Raw genomic sequence first — 24,710 nt, 5'->3', positions numbered from 1 at the left:
TCCCTCTCTCTCTTTCTGTCTCACTCCCTCTCTCTCTTTCCCTCCCTCCTCTTCTCTCTTTCTGTCTCACTCCCTCTCTCTCTTTCTGTCTCACTCCCTCTCTCTCTTTCCCTCCCTCCTCTTCTCTCTTTCTGTCTCACTCCCTCTCTCTCTTTCTGTCTCACTCCCTCTCTCTCTTTCCCTCCCTCCTCTTCTCTCTTTCTGTCTCACTCCCTCTCTCTCTTTCCCTCCCTCCTCCTCTCTCTTTCCCTCCCTCCTCTTCTCTCTTTCTGTCTCACTCCCTCTCTCTCTTTCTGTCTCACTCCCTCTCTCTCTTTCCCTCCCTCCTCTTCTCTCTTTCTGTCTCACTCCCTCTCTCTCTTTCTGTCTCACTCCCTCTCTCTCTTTCCCTCCCTCCTCTTCTCTCTTTCTGTCTCACTCCCTCTCTCTCTTTCCCTCCCTCCTCCTCTCTCTTTCCCTCCCTCCTCTTCTCTCTTTCTGTCTCACTCCCTCTCTCTCTTTCTGTCTCACTCCCTCTCTCTCTTTCCCTCCCTCCTCTTCTCTCTTTCTGTCTCACTCCCTCTCTCTCTTTCTGTCTCACTCCCTCTCTCTCTTTCCCTCCCTCCTCTTCTCTCTTTCTGTCTCACTCCCTCTCTCTCTTTCCCTCCCTCCTCCTCTCTCTTTCCCTCCCTCCTCTTCTCTCTTTCTGTCTCACTCCCTCTCTCTCTTTCCCTCCCTCCTCCTCTCTCTTTCCCTCCCTCCTCTTCTCTCTTTCTGTCTCACTCCCTCTCTCTCTTTCCCTCCCTCCTCCTCTCTCTTTCCCTCCCTCCTCCTCTCCGTCTCTGTGGCTGTGGACAGCGTTCATATAGTGATTAGGTTTCACGCAGCTCTCCGGCCTCTGGTGTATGCATGCCTCTGTGTGTGTGTGTGTGTGTGTGTGTGTGTGTGTGTGTGTGTGTGTGTGTGTGTGTGTGTGTGTGTGTGTGTGTGTGTGTGTGTGTGTGTGTGTGTGTGTGTGTATTGCAGAAATCCCACTCCCTTGAGCTCAGGTGTCGTTGCAGAGCTCTCTCTCTCTCCCTCCCTCTCTCTCTCCCCCTCTGTCTCCCTTTATTTTCCTCTCTCTCTCTCCCTCTTTCTCCCTCTCTCTCTCTCTTTCTCCCTCCCTCTTTCTCCCTCTCTCCCCCTCTCTCTCTCTTTCTCTCTCCCTCTTTCTCCCTCTCTCTCTCTCTTTCTCCCTCTCTCTCTCTCTCCCTCTTTCTCCCTCCCTCTCTTTCTCCCTCTCTCTCTCCCTCCCCCTCTCTCTCTCTCTCTCTCTCTCTCTCTCAGCACTTACTGTAACAGAGATCTCACTGCTGAGGATCAACATAAGGGCAAAGGTTTTAGACACATTTCCATGTACTGAATAAATTACTGTAACTACTGTAACGTGTGTGTGTGTGTGTGTGTGTGTGTGTGTGTGTGTGTGTGTGTGTGTGTGTGTGTGTGTGTGTGTGCGTGGGTGCGTGCATGCGTGCGTGTGTGTGTTTGTGTGTGTTAGAGAGAGCAGCACGCGCACATAAAATACAGTGCATATATCTTTTCAGCCTGAGTGTGTTTGTCTACATGTGTGTGGGTGCGTGTGTGTGTGTGTGTGTGTGTGTGTGTGTGTGTGTGTGTGTGTGTGTGTGTGGAGTGACACGGGACACTCACAAATCCTGTGGACACGTTACTGAGCGCGGGGATCAAAGGTCAATGCCAACATGCCAACAGGTACAGAAAGAACTGTGTTCTAACAGAGTCTCTCTGTCGATCACCCGCCTCCCCGTATCATGTTGATGTAATGACCGTAGCTTTTGCTGTATCGGCTGGATGGGAACACACACACATACAAACACAAACACACACCCCAAACACACACCCCAAACACACACTCGAAACACACACCCCAAACACACACCCTAAGCACACACTCCAAACACACACTCCAAACACACACCAAACACACACACCAAACACACACACACCAAACACACACACATACACCAGCGTGTGTCATTCTGTACCAACCAAATGGGCAGAATAAAATATGTACAAACACGTACAATCTCAACGTAAATTTGAAACAAAGCGGCGTCAATTTGAAAACCTCAGCACCTTTCCCGTGTTCAAAACAAATACTGTACCACAACTGTGGTTTTAGCCTGTTAGGCAAGTAAAGCAATAACTTTGGTTATGCGTAGACAAGTAAAACAGCTTGATTATGGTCAGGATTATGGTTTGGGTTAGGCTTAAATAATGTGACTTACGGTTCTTTAAATGTATTAATGTATTAAATCTCCATTGCAAAAGGTCCTCCATCCGCTCGACCACAGCGCCCCTACTGGCCACCGCGCCGCGCTATTTCAATAGCAGACTCTTATCATGTTGATACACGTATCTAGAAATGTGGATATGCGACATATTTTTGGTTTAGAAATGTTGACATTCTACGTATCCGGGGACTGCAGAAACAAACGTACAACGTCCATGTTTCATGCTGGCTGTATATATTGTTATTGGCACAGAGTCCAGAGAGATTTGAGGGAGAAGAGGTATGACTGGATGTGTAGTGAACACACACACACACACACACACACACACACACACACACACACACACACACACACACACACACACACACACACACACACACACACACACACACACACACACACACACACACACACACACACACACACACACACACACACACACACACACACAGCTCTCCCCTGAGCCAGTGTACTTTGAAAATGTGGGTGGCAGTTATCAGCTTAGCGGTGGTCTCCCATACACTGAAAATGCAGTGCTTTAATCTGCAGATCAACTTGGTAACAATAATCTATAGACAGATTGAAAATGAAATTAAATTGAAAGGGAGGCTACATCCAAAGCAATTACCATTACTGGCTATACAATCTTCATAATGTTCCACTTTGATCCATATAGGCTACAGTTGACCAACCCCCCCCCAGTCTGCCCCCAGTCAAAACTGACTGTAATGTTTATATTCTATTCCTGTAGGCAGGTATAGTGTTTCTCAATGATGACCTGTTTTTATCTCCTATGGTATCACTAATACTATTCCTATAGGAATGTATACTCAGTGGTGCAGTTTGATCTCACCGTAGGTCTACTTTATGTTTTATCTATATAGTAGTATCATTGTAGTATTTTTGGCTTAAAATGAGTACGTGGTCCTCACTAAACTTACTGTAGGCTATATATCTTTTTTAATAAGGGCTTGCTTGAGTGGTTCGTTTTCTGCTCTTCATATTCCCTTAAAGTGTTACGTCTTGTATTGTGGAGCCATTCACAGTGAAGCAATGACGAGAAGAATAATCTGTCTTTACATTATTTTGTCATTTCAAATTTTCCAATTAAAAAATTTGAAAAAGTTTGAAGTCTGTCATCTCTCTACTCTCAGAATTGCACGGGAAAGATCACTGCTAACAATGTTTTATTTTCAATAAATAAATAAATAAATAAATAAATAAATAAATAAATAAATAAATAAATAAATAAATAAATAAATATCAGCAAAGTGCGTCTAACTACTCGAGAAGGACATTGAAGTATTTCTCTACCCACATCTGTTTGCTTGACTGACGCCTTGCAGTGACATAAAGCCGACACTGGGCGGCAGCACGGGTCAAAAACGCACGGGCACGCGCCGACCTCACCAACATGGCGCCGCCCATCGCCTGGTTCGTTTCCGCGTCCAGAAAAGTGGGAAGTTGTCTAATAAATGCAGTTTTTATCAGCCAGGCGGCGGCGTACAGCGGCACCAACATGGACGCGACCAGCCAGGCGGCGGCGTACAGCGGCACCAACATGGACGCGGCCACAGAAAGCAAGGTTTGACCGATAGATTCATGTTTTGCTTCATGTCGCGCTGTGCCATGCCTCTCTCTCTGTCAGGAAGAATCATGTCATGCTGTCAAAACAATACCATGCCTTCTGCTCTTCATGCTGTGAACGTTGCTTGTAACGTCAAATACCTCTTTTATAGAACGTTTATCTCTTTCATTTCATACAGGTTGATATAGGTGAGGCTCTCAGTTGTGGATTCGGTTGCTTGATATGGAAGAAAATAGGCTGGCAAGAAAGATTTAACTGTGGGATAAACACATGGATGGTTCTTGGTCAAGAGATGTGCGCACATCATTCTCTAACGTTGTGTTTGGGGAGGTATTTTTCAATAACAGTCAAATAAACATTGCTATGCTTAGAGAATCTGTCTTTACTCAGTATGGTGCAATGGGCTGATGATATATGAACTAAACCATTTCGGATGATAAGTGGTAGGCTACTGAAAATGGTGTTGTTTATAATCTATCTAAAAAGCAAAGAGCCTTATGTGCCGAGCTGAGATCTGGTATTTTACCACTTACGATTGAAACTGGTATTTTACCACTTACGATTGATGCTGGTCAGTTATGTACTAGTCTCTCCCCAGACTCAAATATTACGTTGAATCGCTGTGCATGCAGTAACGTAGTGTATCAGCGTAAGAACTCTCATGGGTCTGGCGTCGAGACTAGTTATGTACCTACAGGTTGCTGTTACATGTGTTTTTATTGTTTGGTAACATGTTGCTGGTCAGTTATGTAACGCTATAGCTACAGGTTGCCAGGTTGTTACATGTGTTTTTTGTGGTTTGATAACAGCCAACTGTACTTTCTCCTCCTCAGCTGGAGTTTGCAGTGCAGATGACATGTGAGAGCTGTGCCAATTCAGTTAGAGCGGCACTGGAGGGTAGACCAGGTAACAACGCATTCACAGGTCTTACTACATTATTATAGCTACAGTAAACAATACCACATGGTCGGATTCCTGAATTGATAATAACGTTCAACTTAGATGATAGCGTTTGTTTCTTTTAATCAGACAAATGTGTAGTAGATGTTTAAAAACACCGACTACACATTTGTCTGATTAAAAGAAACAAAAACTATAATTTGAACTAAGAAGGCATAATGAACCTGATTGAGTTTTCAGCTTAGATGTTTTTTTTCAACAAGATTTGTTCAGTGTGAAAACTGTAGTGAGCTGCAACTACTACAGTTGGAGTTTGGTAATATGAACATTTATTTGCAACATTAAGTACCGGTATGTTACTAATACATAGGTCCAGTTATAGTATTTGACATAGCAGATGATTGCAGCGTACAATATCAGTTATCTATCATATGGTTATTATGTGTACCCATGCTTATTGGACTTGGAGATGCAAATTAAATCAAATCAGTATTCACTGTGCTTTATTACACTTCTCAACACTAACACGTGTCATGTTAGGCTACAGGTTGAAAAGGAGAAAAGTGCACTGTCATTGTGTGTTTGCGCAAATTCAGCATAACCACAGGGCCTTCAAAAGTCACAACAAATCTAGAATTCTCCAAATTTAGGGTCTAAAGAAGTATTAAAATGCTCAAGTATAGTTGATATTCATTTATTTTTCACAATGCAGTTTTTCATGCTTCATGTCCACACATATGAATACAGAAGAGTTAGTTGCACAATAGACCAATGATCCCCAAAAAGTTACAAATTAAATTCCAGGTAGCGTTAAAAAGGTCTTAAAATTATTTTATTTGGGTTTCTGGAATCCACAGATACCTTAATGTTCTGCCTCATTTGTTGGTGTTTATGTCTGCATCTTGTGTGTGTGTGTGCAGGAGTGAAGTCGATCAGCATCGATGTGGAGAAGGAGGAGGTGGTGGTGGAGTCTGCTCTGAGCAGTGCAGAGGTTCTGGCTCTGATAGAAAGCACCGGGCGCAGGGCCGTCCTGAAGGGCATCGGAGGATCGGAGCGAGGTGAGGAACCACATGAAGTGTGTGTGTGCTTGTATTTCTGTTAAACGGTGAATATTGGGTAAAAGAACAGTCTATTACTTATTAATTCTGACTATTTAAACTCAATGGAATCCTAACATGCATTTTAATTCATGGAGGAACAACAAAATTTCACCTAGGATGTGACGAATGTCTAGGAGGTCAGAGGTTCAGCTACCAAGCCTGGAAGGGATTGAGTGTCTTGCTCAAGGACACTTCAGCAGAGCGGCTGCTTGCTGCCACAGGCTGGAACAGGGTGTGGCTGTTATCTCTGTTATCTCTGTGACAGACCTGGGTGCAGCGGTGGCCATGCTGGCGGGCGCGGGCGCAGTCCAGGGGGTGGTGCGCTTCCTCCAGCTGTCGGAGGAGCGCTGCCTGGTCGACGGGACCATCGACGGCCTGGAGCCCGGACCACACGGACTCCACGTCCACACACTGGGCGACCTCACGCAGGACTGCCTCAGGTGGGACACACACACCACTGTTTGTAAAAATAGACTTTTTTTCCACCTTGTTTTGCCCAAATGACGTTCTGGTGCCAGGTATGGTCAGTCTCCACCCACAGACTGGTGCCAGGTATGGTCAGTCTCCACCCACAGACTGGTGCCAGGTATGGTCAGTCTCCACCCACAGACTGGTGCCAGGTATGGTCAGTCTCCACCCACAGACTGGTGCCAGGTATGGTCAGTCTCCACCCACAGAGAGGGACCATTTCAAGCTTAAAGGAATAGTTCACCCCAAAATGTAAATTGTGTCAGCATCTATTCACCAAGTTTGTTAGTCCACATAGGGAGTTGGCAAGCAATGCTCCTTAGCAGCTTTCTGAAAAACAACAACATACAGTTACTCCATGACAATAGTTATAATAATTCAAGTCTTCTGAAGCCAAACAATCACACAGTTGAGTAGTCAGATACAGTATTTACACCAATATAATTGAGTTGCCTTATTTACCTTTTTGGTCTTCGCTCTGATTCCTAGCTGTTGCAGCTTCTCTCCCCAGCGTCGATATATACCAAAAAAAAGATCGGAGTGAGAGGTCTTCCCTGACGGTTCAGCAGAGAGAGTAGCCTGTGAGACTCGATCAGTAGGCGGGCATCATTGTGGAATACAGCTGTGGCTTTTCACAGAGAGGCTCTGGCTAATCGCTGGATGTCAACTTCCATGTTAAATCCCTCCGTGTAGTGAATTACTGCCATAAAGTCTAGATGCCGGTAATTAATTTAAATTAAAACAGAATTGCATGTTCTTTTTTATATATTTTTTACATTTTTATATGATTACTGCCAAGCAGGCTGGTGAAAAACAATGACTATTATATATAATAAAGTTATATTATACATAATATGGGCAGACAGCTTTACTTGTATAAAGATACAATTGGGAGTGCTGCATTGGGTCAAGAAGACATCAATATAAATTGGCAGAGTAAAAATCAGGTGCTCTTCCAGGATGGGGCATACATAGATACAAGATAAAAAAAGATGTAGCTGTCCAGTGTGGTTGCAGGAAGTTCCCCAGGTGTTGAATGGAGCAGAGAAAGACATCCGAGGCACTCTGAATAATATTAAAAATCCTTTATTGTAACAGGGATACCAACAAGACAACAAGACTTCATCAAGACAATGAATCCTATCTGAGAAAAACAAATGATTAGACTAATCATTTGTTTTTCTCAGATAGGATTCATTGTCATAATCCTCATTAATTAACACAATACATTTATACATAGCTCATTTTTTCAGGTAACTGTTGTAGCCATTCTCATGTTTTGTTTTTTTGTTTTTATAAATAAATGAACAGAAAAAAACATGAGACTCCTCTTAAGCACATCTAAAGATGAATGTGTTCTTTCAACGGAGCTTCTCCACTGAGAGAAGAATTAGACAAACTCCTGTCAGTGAAAAAAGTCCAGGAAGGAACGACTCAATGTATCTTGTCTCTATACCTTTCTTCTTCTTGGAAAAATGATTTAGTTGTACTGTATCATGAAAAACAAAACAAAAGCAGATTCTGGTTAATATGGTAAAGTATGTATTTTTCTGTATATCCTGCTTTTCTTGTATGTATAAATAGTGTAAACTCTACCCCACCTGAGGAACAAGGTTCACCAAAGCAAACTACAGTCTTGCTGTAGTTAGACTCTAATCTGTGACAGAGTCTGTGACAGGAGAGATGATCAGAGGGGCGGAGTTTTTACCATCATCATTGGTACAGGGACTGAAGTATGGGTAAAGCTTCTCAGTGAAGGTGCAGCCAGTGAAGGAGTAGATAAGAGCTGCAGCATCTACATCATAAAAGGAGACCAGACCCTCCTCATAATCCACAAACACCCCCACCTTCTGAGGCTTCGTCTTCAGAGAGAGGAGGAGATCAGGGTCAGCTTGTGCTTTGTACTCATTTCCATTCCTCAACCATACAGTCCAGAAGCCGTCCTCTGGGCTCAGTGTGATGGTTCCCTTCCTGTTGATCGACCCTCTGGCCACTCCTAAATCCCACTTTGTCTTCCCTTGAACCTGAACCTCATAGTAAAACCTTCCTGAAGAGAAGCTCTGCTTTCCTAAGACACAGCAACAACCAGAAAATCTCTCTGGGTTGTCTGGGAGATTCTTCTCTACATCACTATATTTGACTTGTTTCCCATCATCAGACAGGATGAGATATGGATTTGCTGTTTCAGGATCCAGAGTCACATCCACTGCATACTGCTGGACCCTCTTCAGCTGAACATCAGCACAAAGCTTCTCCATCTCTTTCCTGAGAGTCTCCAGTTTCTCCACAGCTCTCCTCACAGCCTCATATGATGAGCGATGGACACTGACCTCTGTCCAGTCCTTGGTGTGTGGAGGAGTGTTCAGGGATGGGAAGCTTTGGAGGAGGTGGAGGTGGTCTTCAGTGCGTGAGAGCTGCTCCACCTCGGCGGTTCTCTTCATCAGCTCAGATATTTCCTGTTCCAGCTCTTTGATGAAGCCTTTAGCCTGTTTCTCTGTTGTTTTCTGCTTCTCTTCGATCGTCTCAATGAGCTCAGCCTGGCCTCTCTCCACAGACTGCTTCAGAGCAGTGAAGACCCGCACACTGTATGCTATCTCTCTCTCTGCATCTTCCTTGCTGAGCTCTACTGAGTGTTTGATCTCCTGAATCTTTAGTCGTCTCTCCTGGATCTTCTGCTGAATTTCAGCCCCTATCTCCCCAAGCTCAGCCTTCTTTCCTTCACATTCTTCTTTCAGAGGAACAAAGTGATGTGACATGTGGTCTGACTCAGTGCAGAGCAGACACACACACATCTGGTCCGTCTTGCAGAACAGCTGGAGTGGTCCATCATGCTCTTTACACATCCTGTCTTCCAGGTTCTCCACAGGATCCATCAGCTTGTGTCTTTTGAGGCCTTTCATTCTCTGGTGAGGCTCCAGGTGAGTCTCACAGTAGGAGGTCACACACATCAGGCAGGACTTCAGGGCCTTCCGTTTGGTCCCACTGCAGACGCCACAGGGAACTTCTCCTGGTTTGGCTTTCATCTGAGCTGACTTCCTCAACTGTGTCACCATCTCAGATATTACAGTATTGACCTGCAGCTCAGGTCTTCTTTTGAAACGCTTTCGACACATGGGACACTTGCATGGGGCATTAACATCCCAGTTCTGAGTGATGCAGTTCTTGCAGAAGTTGTGTCCACATGGTGTGGAGACTGGATCAGTGAACACATCCAGACAGATGGAGCACAGAAACGGCTCTTCAGAGAAGAGACAGCTGGCAGCAGACATGTCTAGACACTGAGACCTAAAGTGAAAGTGTGAAATAACAATACTGTAACACCATTCTTGAATATTCATATTGAAACAAGTTAGATGATTAGAATATTATCAAAAGTCATTGACAGTTATGTAGTTAAATTACACCTCGCTGAAAATGTCATTTGACAAGTAGGCAAAATGACACGAGGGAAACAGGGATATACTGTAGCTCAATGATGTATCACTGCTCTCATTTGAAACAGTAAATATGATCTGCTGTACTCACCTGTATCTTGTTGTATCACCTGTATGTCTCTTAAGACTCTGATGTATTGATGAGAAAGCCCTGATGAACTGACATTTATTTTTCTTTCCAGAGATGTTTTGTAACAAGGGCAACTTCGGCTGAGGACCACGTGCGTCATGTAGCAACCAGGTGACCTCATGCAACTCAAGCCCATTTGAGGCTTTCAACTGCCCAAGTTTGGCACTGATGACATCACTGATGACATCATCACTGATGACATCACTGATGACATCATCACTGTTATCTATTCCAGACTGAATTATAGCTGCTGCGCAGCAATGGGTCGTGGTCGGGCAAGTAAGTTACCATTCATACTAGGGTTGCAAATATACCGTAAATTCCGGACTATAAGCCGCGGCTTTTTTCCCGTTTTTTGGCCCCTGCGGCTTATATAACGGTGCGTCTTATCTATGGATTTTTTCAGAAAAAAAAAAATCTCTCTTTTTTAGCACTCTTTCTAACTATAAATCCACTTCTGTTTTAATTTCCTCTCTTGCCCTCTTTTCACCACACCGCGGACACTGTGTGCACTGTAAAAATAAACAACGGTGGTGTTGTGTTATGTTGTTTTGTTGAAATGTTGTAATACGGTAAATGGGAGCTTCCTCAAACAGCCATCTCTTCCCGACAATCCCCTCTGTGCGTGACCACTTACATATGGTAATTACGGTAAGCAAACGGCCACTCGGGCAACAACTCCCTCCCCCGACTACCAGGAGAAAATCACAAACTTCAGCGAATTCACACAAAGGAAGATCAAGGAATATTCACAACAAGACGAGCAGTAGAAGCAACACTCTCACTTACCATGGGGAAGGTACGCAGAAATTCACACGAGGCAGCTTTCAAGTTGAAAGCAGTCAATCTCGCATTAAAAGAGAGCAGCCGCCGATCAAACAGAGCAGCCGCGCGTAACCTGGGCAAAAGGGACTGTCCGTCCGGGGGAGAACTACTGAACAACTCCCTCCCGACTACCAGGAGAAAATCACAAACTTCGGCGAATTCACACAAAGGAAGATCACGGAATATTATAGGAGTGTGAAAACATCCACAATTACCAACGGGTTCCAAAACGCTGGACTGCTGCGGGATGAAGAGGATCACCGCTGCGGGGACTGCCCCCTAGTCCGATACCTCACGAGTCCGATACCTCACGAGTCCGACACCTCATGGTTTTGGGTTAGGGTCTGGGGGAGGTTAGGTTTAGGCGTGGGGGTGGGAGAGGTTAGGTTTTGGGTTAGGGTCTGGGGGATGTTAGGTTTAGGCGTGGGGGTGGGAGAGGTTAGGTTTTGGGTTAGGGTCTGGGGGAAGTTAGCCTCTTTTTTCGGACTCGTGAGGTGTCGGACTCGTGAGGTATCGGACTCGTGCCATGGCACCTGAAGGAGAGAGGAGAGTGGTTGACGAAGCCACCCTGAACCTGTTCGTTTCCGACACTGAAGATGAGGACTTTGGTGGTTTCAGTACGCAGGAAGAAGAGGAAGACGAGGATTAGTGACTTGACTTCTCTGGTTACAGGTTTGCTGCACATATAGCCTATTGTTGTGTGATTTTGTCTGGGGATTAGTGACCTGACTTTTGTTTTGTTTTGTTGAAATGTTAATAAATGGGAGCTTCCCCAAACAGCCATCGCTTTCCCGACATTCCTCTCTGTGCACGAACCCTTTCATATGGTAATTAAACATCAAAACACCCGCGGCTTATAGTCCGGTGCGGCTTATAGAAGAAAAAAATAGTCAATTTTGGTCCCGCGGCTTATACACCGGTGCGTCTTATAGTCCGGAATTTACGGTATTATTATTTTTCCTCTCCAAAAGTGCACACAAGGCCGGATTAACCATAGGGCAACCGGGGCAGGTGCCCCGGGGCCCTCGGGGTGAAGGGGCCCTCCAAATTCTTTTCTTTTTTTTCTTTTTTTTTGTCGGGCTCATGTTGGGCTCCACAGAACTATGACACAAATCTAAGACCAATCAGGACAAAATAAAATGTGTTTCCAAGAAGATTAAGTCTGATGATTTAGTCTCATTGGATGCCTGTGGGCAAGTGGTGACCAGGGGCGCGGGAAGTGGGGGTGCTTGTGGTGCTGCGGCACCCTCTGCTGTTTTGTATTGGAAATGTAATGTCAATTATTTTTTCATCATTGTAAAGCCACAGCACAGTGAAGAGGATATTAATGTGAAGATTAGCCTCTTCCTTTTGTGTCCACATGGTGTGGAGACTGGATCAGTGAACACATCCAGACAGATGGAGCACAGAAACTGCTCTTCAGAGAGGAGATAGCTGGCAGCAGACATATCTAGACACTGAGACCTAAAGTGAAAGTGTGAAATAACAATAGTGTGACACCATTCTTAAATATTCATATTGAAACATATCAAAAGTTAGATTATTGGAATATTATCTAAAGTAATTTTGAGTTACCGGTATGTAGTTAAATTGCACTGAAAATGTCATTTGACAAGTAGGCTACAGTATCAGTGCAAAATTAAAACAATTGAAACATTCCATTTGGATATACGGTAGCTCAATATGTATCACTGCTCTCATTTTAAACAGTAAATATCTGCTATACTCACCTGTATCTTGTTGTATCACCTGTATGTCTCTTGTTGAGAAAGATGTATTGTTCTTTCAAGTGAAAGAAAGAGACTTCTCCGCTGTAGCAGTGATGTCGCTCTGAGTTACTTTAGTTTCACTTCAGGAATGTGACGTTTAAACTGTCAGTGTTGCTCCGCCTCTTACTGCAGTTACAAGGAAGTTCATGTTTGGTCAAAAGATAATTTGGTCTGCTGTTATCTTGTCTTGCTCTGTGCTTTTATGTCTCTCTATCATATATATTTTAAATAAATAATAGTTATAATATTATACATAATATATAATAAAGTTTATGTCATCTCATTTGTAACTCACCAACACTTTATCTTTTTCCTCTCTCATTGGCAGACAGCTTTATTTGTATAACACACTTCATACACTGAGGCAGTTCAAAGTGTTTACAGAATAATAACAAATACAGTAAATGTATTAAAAAAAATAGAATTAAAAAGTGAACAGTACAACCAAGTGATCCACAAGATATTATAAGACTTAAAAAGTAAGCTATTGCAGTTCAAATCAAGTGAAATAGAAAGATAAAACCACACAACAAACTACTCACAACAAAATACTCCCACTTTTAGATGCATATTGTGAGTGAACACATGTTTTTCGTTAATTTTCGTATCCCCTGTCCTTCCTAAAGTTGATGTAATCACATGTTTAACTCTCCAGCAACATACGATCTTTCTCCTCTCTCATCTCTTTGGTATTACAGTCCGGCCGGGTTGGTTCACATGAGCGTGCTATGTGCAGTGTGCTGGTATCACTTCAATCCTGTAGTGCAGTGGTTCTCAAAGTGGGTCAGGGGTACCAGGGGGTCCCCAGCAAAAAGGTGAATCATTTATTTCCACTATAATTCCATCCATAAGTAACACAATGACAGGATGTATGAATATTTTGGTCATGGCTTTCATACACTTCCTGTAATAAAACATCTAAAAGCAAAAGTCTTATCAGATGGGGGCCCTGGGACAGAATCTTATCAAATGGGGGTCTGTGGTCTAATGTCAGGTTAGGGGTCCTTGATGGGAAAAGGTTGGAGAAGCACTGCTGTAGTGGTTCACTCTCGCTGACAACATGACAAGTTGTCTAGTGCAGTTTGAACCAAAGGAAGGCTCTTTCGGTTAACGGTCAACGGTCCGCATCAACAGGGCTGAATCATTGACAGTGGTGGTGTAGTTAGGGATTGTTTGTTGGTGGTCATGATTAACGGTCCGCATCAACAGGGCTGAATCATTGACAGTGGTGGTGTAGTCAGGAATGTCATACCGAATCGACTTGGATAGCTAGGCTTAGATAGTGAGGTAATATGCAGTTGTGCGGTGGTAGCATGGAGGGGGGTGTTTCCAGGACGCTGGATTACACCGTTAAGCCTTCTTGAGGTGTCGTGGGCCTAACTTAACGAAACGTCGGTGAAGGAAGGTGCCCACTTGAAAACCCCAATGACATGCTTCATACTGCTGTTGGCTAGGGTAGGTAACTGGTGATTTGTGTCTTGTTTATTAGTTTGTTAGCCTGTTAGCTTGTTTTATTCTGGATTGGGCTTCTAAATGTGTTTTTCCTCGGATTTTGGCACAAGGGATAGTAACATCTTGTCCTGTGTATTAATTAATTTGTTTTGGCCCTCTGCCCTGTGGTCATGTGACCATGCAGGTCATGTGACCATGCAGCAACACTGTAGTTTGCTTTGGTGAACCTTGTTCCTCAGGGTGGCGTATAGTTTACAGCAGGGATGTCACAATATATCGTCCCACAATATATCGCGATATCAAAACGTGACAATATGTATCGTTGAGATGAAATCTCATATCGTGAGAAAAAGAAGCTGAACATGGTGGCACTGATCTGCATCTGATTGCATGCTCGCTCTCCTTTTCATTGCTTTGTTTGAACAGACGAGGGACGTTAGACACGGAGGATGAAAATGGTGAAATTACTCAAATTAGCATGGAGGATGCCCCCTCAACTTACAAATCGATCGAAAAAATATATATCGTATCGTTATCGTGAACCCAATATATCGTATCGTATCGTGAACTGAGTGTATCGTGACACCCCTAGTTTACAGTATTTGGCCCCGGCTTGAAAAAGTTAAAGTTTAAAAATGCCAGGCAACAACAGGCAAAACAATTTATTCTCTCAATGTAAATTCAGCTTGTGAGGCAGGGCAGCTGAGAAAACAGCAGCATACACAACAAAGGACACTTTCACAAGTCAACAGCAAACATACACTATTGAGTGCTGTATGAAACTGACCCTGCAAGGTATCTTATCCTAACTCCCAGGGGGGTCCAACTCCCACGGGTCCACTAGTACATAAATGAAAAGCAGAATATACAGAAAAATACATACTTTACCATATTAACCAGAATCTGCTTTTGTTTTTTTGTTTTTCATGATACAGTACAACTAAATCATTTTTCCAAGAAGAAGAAAGGTATAGAGACAAGATACATTGAGTCGTTCCTTGGCTTTTTTCACTGACAGGAGTTTGTCTAATTCTTCTCTCAGTGGAGAAGCTCCGTTGAAAGAACACATTCATCTTTAGATGTGCTTAAGTATGAGTCTCGTGTTTTTTTCTGTTCTTTTATTTATAAAAACAAAAAAACTAAATATTAGAATGGCTACAACAGTTACCTGAAAAAATGAGCTATGTATAAATGTATTTCAAGAATGTACATCAAGAAAGACATGTATGTTAGGGTTAATACGCCTGTCAGTGCCCCTGACCAAGGTACTGGCAAAAGAACTGGAGTTGGTCCCCGGGCGCTGCACTGCGGCTGCCCACTGCTCCTAGTTCTAGGAAGGTTCCTAGTAGAGGATGGGTCAAATGCAGAGGATGAATTTCCCCAAGGGGATAAATAAAGGATAACTTAACTTAACGTATTATGTTAATTAATGACAATGAATCCTATCTGAGCGAAACAAATGATTAGTCTAATCTGTGTGATTGACAGGAGAGATGATCAGAGGGGCAGAGTTTTTACCATCATCATTGGTACAGGGACTGAAGTATGGATAGAGCTTCTCAGTGAAGGTGCAGCCAGTGAAGGAGTAGATAAGAGCTGCAGCATCTACATCATAAAAGGAGACCAAACCCTCCTCATAATCCACAAACACCCCCACCTTCTGAGGCTTCGTCTTCAGAGAGAGGAGGACAGCAGGGCCAGCAAGAGCTTCATACTGATTTCCATTCCTCAACCATACAGTCCAGAAGCCATCCTCTGGTTTCACTGTGATGCCTCCCTTCCTGTTGATCGACCCTCTGGCCACTCCTAAATCCCAATTTGTCTTCCCTTGAACCTGAACCTCATAGTAAAACCTTCCTGAAGAGAAGCTCTGCTTTCCTAAGACACAGCAACAACCAGAAAATCTCTCTGGGTTGTCTGGGAGATTCCTCTTTACACCACTATATTTGACTTGTTTCTCATCATCAGACAGGATGAGCTTGGGATATGCTGTTTCAGGATCCAGAGTCACATCCACTGCATACTGCTGGACCCTCTTCAGCTGAACATCAGCACAAAACTTCTCCATCTCTTTCCTGAGAGTCTCCAGCTTCTCCACAGCTCTCCTCACAGCCTCATATGATGAGCGATGGACACTGACCTCTGTCCAGTCCTTGGTGTGTGGAGGAGTGTTCAGGGATGGGAAGCTTTGGAGGTGGAGGAGGTGGTCTTCAGTGCATAAGAGCTTCTCCACCTCTGCGGTTCTCTTCATCAGCTCAGAGATATCCTGTTCCAGCTCTTTGATGAAGCCTTCAGCCTGTTTCTCTATTGTTTTCAGCTTCTCTTCGATCATCTCAATGAGCTCAGACAGGCCTCTCTCCACAGACTGAATCAGAGCAGTGAAGACCCGCACATTGTCTGCTATCACTCTCTCTGCATCTTTCTTGCTGAGCTCTACTGAGTGTTTGATCTCCTGAATCTTTAGTTGTCTCTCCTGGGTCTTCTGCTGCATTTCAGCCCCTATCTCCCCAAGCTCAGCCTTCTTTCCTTCACATTCTTCTTTCAGAGGAACAAAGTGATGTGACTTGTGGTCTGACTCAGTGCAGAGCAGACACACACACATCTGGTCCGTCTTGCAGAACAGCTGGAGTGGTCCATCATGCTCTTTACACATCCTGTCTTCCAGGTTCTCCACAGGACCCATCAGCTTGTGTCTTTTGAGGCTGATTCTCTGGTGAAGCTCCAGGTGAGTCTCACAGTAGGAGGACAGACACACCAGGCACGACTTCAGGGCCTTCCGTTTGGTCCCAGTGCAGACGTCACAGGGAACTTCTCCTGGTTTGGCTTTCATCTGAGCTGACTTCCTCAACTGTGTCGCCATCTCAGATATTACAGTATTGACGTGCAGCTCAGGTCTTCTTTTAAAACGCTTTCGACACATGGGACACTTGCATGGGACATTAACATCCCAGTTCTGAGTGATGCAGTTCTTGCAGAAGGTGTGTCCACATGGTGTGGAGACTGGATCAGTGAACACATCCAGACAGATGGAGCACAGAAACGGCTCTTCAGAGAAGAGACAGCTGGCAGCAGACATGTCTAGACACTGAGACCTAAAGTGAAAGTGTGAAATAACAATACTGTAACACCATTCTTGAATATTCATATTGAAACAAGTTAGATGATTAGAATATTATCAAAAGTCATTGACAGTTATGTAGTTAAATTACACCTCGCTGAAAAGTAGGCAAAATGACACGAGGGAAACATCCCATTTGGATATACTGTAGCTCAATGATGTATCACTGCTCTCATTTGAAACAGTAAATATGATCTGCTGTACTCACCTGTATCTTGTTGTATCACCTGTATGTCTCTTAAGACTCTGATGTATTGATGAGAAAGCCCTGATGAACTGACATTTATTTTTCTTTCCAGAGATGTTTTGTAACAAGGGCAACTTCGGCTCAGGACCACGTGCGTCATGTAGCAACCAGGCGACCTCATGCGACTCAAGCCCATTTGAGGCTTTCAACTGCCCAAGTTTGGCACTGATGACATCACTGATGACATCATCACTGATGACATCACAGATGACATCATCACTGATGACATCACTGATGACATCATCACTGTTATCTATTCCAGACTGAATTATAGCTGCTGCGCAGCAATGGGTCGTGGCCGGGCAAGTAAGTTACCATTCATACTAGGGTTGCAAATATATTATTATTTTTCCTCTCCAAAAGTGCACACAAGGCCGGATTAACCATAGGGCAGTGCCCCGGGGCCCTCGGGGTGAAGGGGCCCTCCAATTTTTTTTATTTTTTTTTGTCGGGCTCATGTTGGGCTCCACAGAACTATGACACAAATCTAAGACCAATCAGGACAAAATAAAATGTGTTTCCAAGAAGATTAAGTCTGATGATTTAGTCTCATTGGATGCCTGTGGGCAAGTGGTGACCAGGGGCGCGGGAAGTGGGGGTGCTTGTGGTGCTGCGGCACCCTCTGCTGTTTTGTATTGGAAATGTAATGTCAATTATTTTTTCATCATTGTAAAGCCACAGCACAGTGAAGAGGATATTAATGTGAAGATTAGCCTCTTCCTTTTGTGTCCACATGGTGTGGAGACTGGATCAGTGAACACATCCAGACAGATGGAGCACAGAAACTGCTCTTCAGAGAGGAGATAGCTGGCAGCAGACATATCTAGACACTGAGACCTAAAGTGAAAGTGTGAAATAACAATAGTGTGACACCATTCTTAAATATTCATATTGAAACATATCAAAAGTTAGATTATTGGAATATTATCTAAAGTAATTTTGAGTTACCGGTATGTAGTTAAATTGCACTGAAAATGTCATTTGACAAGTAGGCTACAGTATCAGTGCAAAATTAAAACAATTGAAACATTCCATTTGGATATAGCTCAATATGTATCACTGCTCTCATTTTAAACAGTAAATATCTGCTATACTCACCTGTATCTTGTTGTATCACCTGTATGTCTCTTATTGTTGAGAAAGATGTATTGTTCTTTCAAGTGAAAGAAAGAGACTTCTCCGCTTTAGCAGTGATGTCGCTCTGAGGGTGTATTCACACCTGTAGGTCGTTTGCTTTGTTCCGATTCAGGTACTTAATTGATACAATTGTTGCATTTGTGCGTTGGTTCGTTTGTGTTCACACAGCCACAAATGAAACGGTCCAAATAGTATTGTCAAACTTCCTGGATTGGCCAGCAGAGACTCTGATAGGCTAATAGCCTCTCGGGATGGACAAAATAATTCCCAGAGATTTTCCTATATGATTATAAAAATGCGTTTTGTTAGACCTACATTTTAGGCTATGTCGGGCGTCCGCCGTGCGAGGAGAGAGAGAGAAAGAAAGAAAGAAAGAAAGAGGGAGGGATCGGGAGAGAGAGAGAGGGAGAAAGTTCTTTATTTATTTATTAATGTATGCTATGTAGGCTATGTAAGCCTATGTATTTATTTAGCCTATTTAGGCTATTGGGAATTTGGAGATAGAAGATCAAAGACCCTCGCAAATTCTGCTATTAGGCTACTATCACGGAGATGAGGATTAGCTGAGACATAGCCTATATGAACACCTGTCCTGTCAGGAATAAAATATTAATAAATAATTTAATAATAACGGACATTTCGAGGAAGACATGCAATCAGTCTGATTGTCTGATTGAACCAGACAATCTTATCACAAAGAAGGCTGGCTCTGATTACCACGATTTGTTTTCATTTATTGAATGGAGACCAGAGAGAGCGAGAGAGAGGGAGAGAGAGGGCGGTGTGTTGCGCAGCACACCGCACGCAAAATCCGTAGAGATTCAACACATTAACGTTGCTTCCCATGGTCCGAGGTAAGTTGATTGAGTTCAAACTGCTGATGTGATGATCCAAAAATCCCCCAAAGTTTATCGATGCAAGTCACAAGTCGCCAAAACAGGATCTGAAAGATGTTGTTTTTAAACGATAAAAATGTTCGTTCTTCAGGCCATTACGCACAGCGCAGCTGACTACGGCAGCTGGTTTATCCAAAAATGCGCACCGTTTACTGCTGTTGTGGCGGATCGAGGTCGGCTCACGTTCTCACCACAAACGAACCGCACCAGAGTTCGTTTGGAAGCGGACCGAGACCACCCTTTCTTGGCGATCTCGGTCCGCTTGTTTTGTCCCGCATCCGAGTGCGATTGCTGTGTTCACACTCCCCCAAACGAACCGCACCAAGGGGGAAAATGCTCTCCGTTTCGGAACAACTGCTCCAAACGAGATAGGTGTGAATACACCCTGAGTTACTTTAGTTTCACTTCAGGAATGTGACGTTTAAACTGTCAGTGTTGCTCCGCCTCTTACTGCAGTTACAAGGAAGTTCATGTTTGGTCAAAAGATAATTTGGTCTGCTGTTATCTTGTCTTGCTCTGTGCTTTTATGTCTATTATATATATATTTTAAATATATAATAGTTATAATATTATACATAATATATAATAAAGTTTATGTCATCTCATTTGTAACTCACCAACACTATCTTTTTCCTCTCTCATTGGCAGACAGCTTTATTTGTATAACACACTTCATACACAGAGGCAGTTCAAAATGCTTTACAGAGTAATAACAAATACAGTAAATGTATGAAAAAAATAGAATTAAAAAGTGAACAGTACAACCAAGTGATCCACAAGATATGATAAGACTTAAAAAGTAAGCTATTGCAGTTCACATCAAGTGAAATAGAAAGATAAAAGCACACAACAAACTACTCACAACAGAATACTCCCACTTTTAGATGCATATTGTGAGTGAACGCATGTTTTTTGTTAATTTTCGTATCCCCTGTCCTTCCTAAAGTTGATGTAATCACATGTTTAACTCTCCAGCAACATACGATCTTTCTCCTCTCTCATCTCTTTGGTATTACAGTCCGGCCGGGTTGGTTCACATGAGCGTGCTATGTGCAGTGTGCTGTAGTGCAGTGGTTCTCAAAGTGGGTCAGGGGTACCAGGGGGTCCCCAGCAAAAAGGTGAATCATTTATTTCCACTATAATTCCATCCATAAGTAACACAATGACAGGATGTATGAATATTTTGGTCATGGCTTTCATACACTTCCTGTAATAAAACATCTAAAAGCAAAAGTCTTATCAGATGGGGGCCCTGGGACAGAATCTTATCAAATGGGGGTCTGTGGTCTAATGTCAGGTTAGGGGTCCTTGATGGGAAAAGGTTGGAGAAGCACTGCTGTAGTGGTTCACTCTCGCTGACAACATGACAAGTTGTCTAGTGCAGTTTGAACCAAAGGAAGGCTCTTTCGGTTAACGGTTAACGGTCAACGGTCCGCATCAACAGGGCTGAATCATTGACAGTGGTGGTGTAGTTAGGGATTGTTTGTTGGTGGTCATGATTAACGGTCCGCATCAACAGGGCTGAATCATTGACAGTGGTGGTGTAGTCAGGAATGTCATACCGAATCGACTTGGATAGCTAGGCTTAGATAGTGAGGTAATATGCAGTTGTGCGGTGGTAGCATGGAGGGGGGTGTTTCCAGGACGCTGGATTACACCGTTAAGCCTTCTTGAGGTGTCGTGGGCCTAACTTAACGAAACGTCGGTGAAGGAAGGTGCCCACTTGAAAACCCCAATGACATGCTTCATACTGCTGTTGGCTAGGGTAGGTAACTGGTGATTTGTGTCTTGTTTATTAGTTTGTTAGCCTGTTAGCTTGTTTTATTCTGGATTGGGCTTCTAAATGTGTTTTTCCTCGGATTTTGGCACAAGGGATAGTAACATCTTGTCCTGTGTATTAATTAATTTGTTTTGGCCCTCTGCCCTGTGGTCATGTGACCATGCAGGTCATGTGACCATGCAGCAACACTGTAGTTTGCTTTGGTGAACCTTGTTCCTCAGGGTGGCGTATAGTTTACAGCAGGGATGTCACAATATATCGTCCCACAATATATCGCGATATCAAAACGTGACAATATGTATCGTTGAGATGAAATCTCATATCGTGAGAAAAAGAAGCTGAACATGGTGGCACTGATCTGCATCTGATTGCATGCTCGCTCTCCTTTTCATTGCTTTGTTTGAACAGACGAGGGACGTTAGACACGGAGGATGAAAATGGTGAAATTACTCAAATTAGCATGGAGGATGCCCCCTCAACTTACAGATCGATCGAAAAAATATATATCGTATCGTTATCGTGAACCCAATATCATGTATCGTATCGTATCGTGAACTGAGTGTATCGTGACACCCCTAGTTTACAGTATTTGGCCCCGGCTTGAAAAAGTGAAAGCAAACATACACTATTGAGTGCTGTATGAAACTGACCCTGCAAGGTATCTTATCCTAACTCCCAGGGGGGTCCAACTCCCACGGGTCCACTAGTACATAAATGAAAAGCAGGATATACAGAAAAATACATACTTTACCATATTAACCAGAATCTGCTTTTGTTTTTTTGTTTTTCATGATACAGTACAACTAAATCATTTTTCCAAGAAGAAGAAAGGTATAGAGACAACATACATTGAGTCGTTCCTTCCTGGGCTTTTTTCACTGACAGGAGTTTGTCTAATTCTTCTCTCAGTGGAGAGCTCTGTTGAAAGAACACATTCATCTTTAGATGTGCTTAAGATGAGTCTCGTGTTTTTTCCTGTTCTTTTATTTATAAAAACAAAAAAACAAAATATTAGAATGGCTACAACAGTTAACCTGAAAAAATGAGCTATGTATAAATGTATTTCAAGAATGTACATCAAGAAAGACATGTATGTTAGGGTTAATACGCCTGTCAGTGCCCCTGACCAAGGTACTGGCAAAAGAACTGGAGTTGGTCCCCGGGCGCTGCACTGCGGCTGCCCACTGCTCCTAGTTCTAGGAAGGTTCCTAGTAGAGGATGGGTCAAATGCAGAGGATGAATTTCCCCAAGGGGATAAATAAAGGATAACTTAACTTAACGTATTATGTTAATTAATGACAATGAATCCTATCTGAGCGAAACAAATGATTAGTCTAATCTGTGTGATTGACAGGAGAGATGATCAGAGGGGCGGAGTTTTTACCATCATCATTGGTACAGGGACTGAAGTATGGATAGAGCTTCTCAGTGAAGGTGCAGCCAGTGAAGGAGTAGATAAGAGCTGCAGCATCTACATCATAAAAGGAGACCAAACCCTCCTCATAATCCACAAACACCCCCACCTTCTGAGGCTTCGTCTTCAGAGAGAGGAGGACAGCAGGGCCAGCAAGAGCTTCATACTCATTTCCATTCCTCAACCATACAGTCCAGAAGCCATCCTCTGGGCCCAGGTTGATCTTTTCCTTCCTGTTGATCGACCCTCTGGCCACTCCTAAATCCCAATCAGTCTTCCCTTGAACCTGAACCTCATAGTAAAACCTTCCTGAAGAGAAGCTCTGCTTTCCTAAGACAAGGCAAAAACTAGAAAATCTCCCTGGGTTGTCTGGGAGATTCTTCTCTACATCACTATATTTTACTTGTTTCTCATCATCAGACAGGATGAGATATGGATGTGCTGTTTCAGGATCCAGAGTCACATCCACTGCATACTGCTGGACCCTCTTCAGCTGAACATCAGCACAAAGCGTGTCCATCTCTTTCCTGAGAGTCTCCTCCAGCTGAGCCACAGCTCTCATCACAGTCCCCTCATATGATGAGCGATGGACACTAACCTCTGTCCAGTCCTTGGTGTGTGGAGGAGTGTTCAGGGATGGGAAGCTTTGGAGGAGGTGGAGGTGGTCTTCAGTGCATAAGAGCTTCTCCACCTCTGCGGTTCTCTTCATCAGCTCAGAGATATCCTGTTCCAGCTCTTTGATGAAGCTTTCAGCCTGTTTCTCTGTTGTTTTCTGCTTCTCTTCGATCGTCTCAATGAGCTCAGACAGGCCTCTCTCCACAGACTGCATCAGAGCAGTGAAGACCCGCACACTGTCTGCTATCTCTCTCTCTGCATCTTCCTTGCTGAGCTCTACTGACTGTTTGATCTCCTGAATCTTTAGTTGTCTCTCCTGGATCATCTGCTGCATTTCAGCCCCTATCTCCCCAAGCTCAGCCTTCTTTCCTTTATATTCTTCTTTCAGAGGAACAAAGTGATGTGACTTGTGGTCTGACTCAGTGCAGAGCAGACACACACACATCTGGTCCGTCTTGCAGAACAGCTGGAGTGGTTCATCATGCTCTTTACACATCCTGTCTTCCAGGTTCTCCACAGCATCCATCAGCTTGTGTCTTTTGAGGCCTTTGATTCTCTGGTGAGGCTCCAGGTGAGTCTCACAGTAGGAGGTCACACACACCAGGCAGGACTTCAGGGCCTTCCGTTTGGTCCCAGTGCAGACGCCACAGGGAACTTCTCCTGGTTTGGCTTTCATCTGAGCTGACTTCCTCAACTGTGTCACCATCTCAGATATGAAAGTATTGACGTGCAGCTCAGGTCTTGTGTTGAAATGCTTTCGACACATGGGACACTTGCATGGGACATTAACATCCCAGTTCTGAGTGATGCAGTTCTTGCAGAAGGTGTGTCCACATGGTGTGGAGACTGGATCAGTGAACACATCCAGACAGATGGAGCATAGACACTGCTCTTCAGAGAAGAGACAGCTGGCAGCAGACATGTCTAGACACTGAGACCTAAAGTGAAAGTGTGAAATAATATACTGTAACACCATTCTTGAATATTCATATTGAAACCAGTTAGATGATTAGAATATTATCAAAAGTCATTGACAGTTATGTAGTTAAATTACACCTCGCTGAAAAGTAGGCAAAATGACACGAGGGAAACATCCCATTTGGATATACTGTAGCTCAATGATGTATCACTGCTCTCATTTGAAACAGTAAATATGATCTGCTGTACTCACCTGTATCTTGTTGTATCACCTGTATGTCTCTTAAGACTCTGATGTATTGATGAGAAAGCCCTGATGAACTGACATTTATTTTTCTTTCAAGTGAAAGAAAGAGACTTCTCCGCTGTAGCAGTGATGTCGCTCTGAGTTACTTTAGTTTCACTTCAGGAATGTGACGTTCAAACTGTCAGTGTTGCTCCGCCTCTTACTGCAGTTACAAGGAAGTTCATGTTTTGTCAAAAGAGAATTTGGTCTGCTGTTATCTTGTCTTGCTCTGTGCTTTTATGTCTCTCTATCATATATATTTTAAATAAATAATAGTTATAATATTATACATAATATATAATAAAGTTTATGTCATCTCATTTGTAACTCACCAACACTTTATCTTTTTCCTCTCTCATTGGC

The 24,710-nt window shown here is 43.4% G+C and overlaps 3 protein-coding genes across 4 annotated transcripts in view; 1 reads left to right on the top strand and 2 right to left on the bottom strand.

Moving 5' to 3' along the window:
- Positions 1-3,684: 3,684 nt before the first annotated feature.
- Positions 3,685-24,710, top strand: part of ccs (copper chaperone for superoxide dismutase) — a gene marked incomplete at its 5' end in the record, with an annotated part of 60,123 nt that continues 39,097 nt past the window's right edge. The window contains 4 exons of one of the 2 annotated variants that reach the window (XM_083639703.1): positions 3,685-3,855; positions 4,692-4,764; positions 5,679-5,816; positions 6,124-6,298. In XM_083639703.1, coding sequence (XP_083495829.1) covers positions 3,685-3,855; positions 4,692-4,764; positions 5,679-5,816; positions 6,124-6,298 — 557 coding nt within the window. Of the gene's footprint in view, positions 3,856-4,053; positions 4,189-4,691; positions 4,765-5,678; positions 5,817-6,123; positions 6,299-24,710 lie in introns of those variants that run through there. The other variant, XM_083639704.1, reaches the window with a different exon arrangement.
- Positions 7,979-24,437, bottom strand: LOC310780263 (uncharacterized protein; the record flags this gene model as incomplete). Its single annotated transcript, XM_083640824.1, has 4 exons — positions 24,315-24,437; positions 22,460-24,081; positions 16,746-17,014; positions 7,979-9,358 (listed from the first exon to the last, which is right to left on the bottom strand). Exons 2-4 carry the CDS (start codon positions 24,063-24,065, stop codon positions 7,979-7,981), a joined length of 3,255 nt encoding a protein of 1,084 aa, XP_083496950.1. The 5' UTR covers positions 24,066-24,081; positions 24,315-24,437.
- LOC310780264 (zinc-binding protein A33-like) lies at positions 15,405-16,004 on the bottom strand (the record flags this gene model as incomplete). Its single annotated transcript, XM_083640825.1, has 1 exon — positions 15,405-16,004. The coding sequence occupies one exon, from the start codon at positions 16,002-16,004 to the stop codon at positions 15,405-15,407; it is 600 nt and encodes a 199-aa protein (XP_083496951.1).

Source organism: Poromitra crassiceps (genome assembly GCF_964638095.1).
Source record: "Poromitra crassiceps genome assembly, chromosome: 7".
Classification (NCBI taxonomy): Eukaryota; Metazoa; Chordata; class Actinopteri; order Beryciformes; family Melamphaidae; genus Poromitra; species Poromitra crassiceps.
This window is presented reverse-complemented; position numbering and strand designations above follow the sequence as displayed.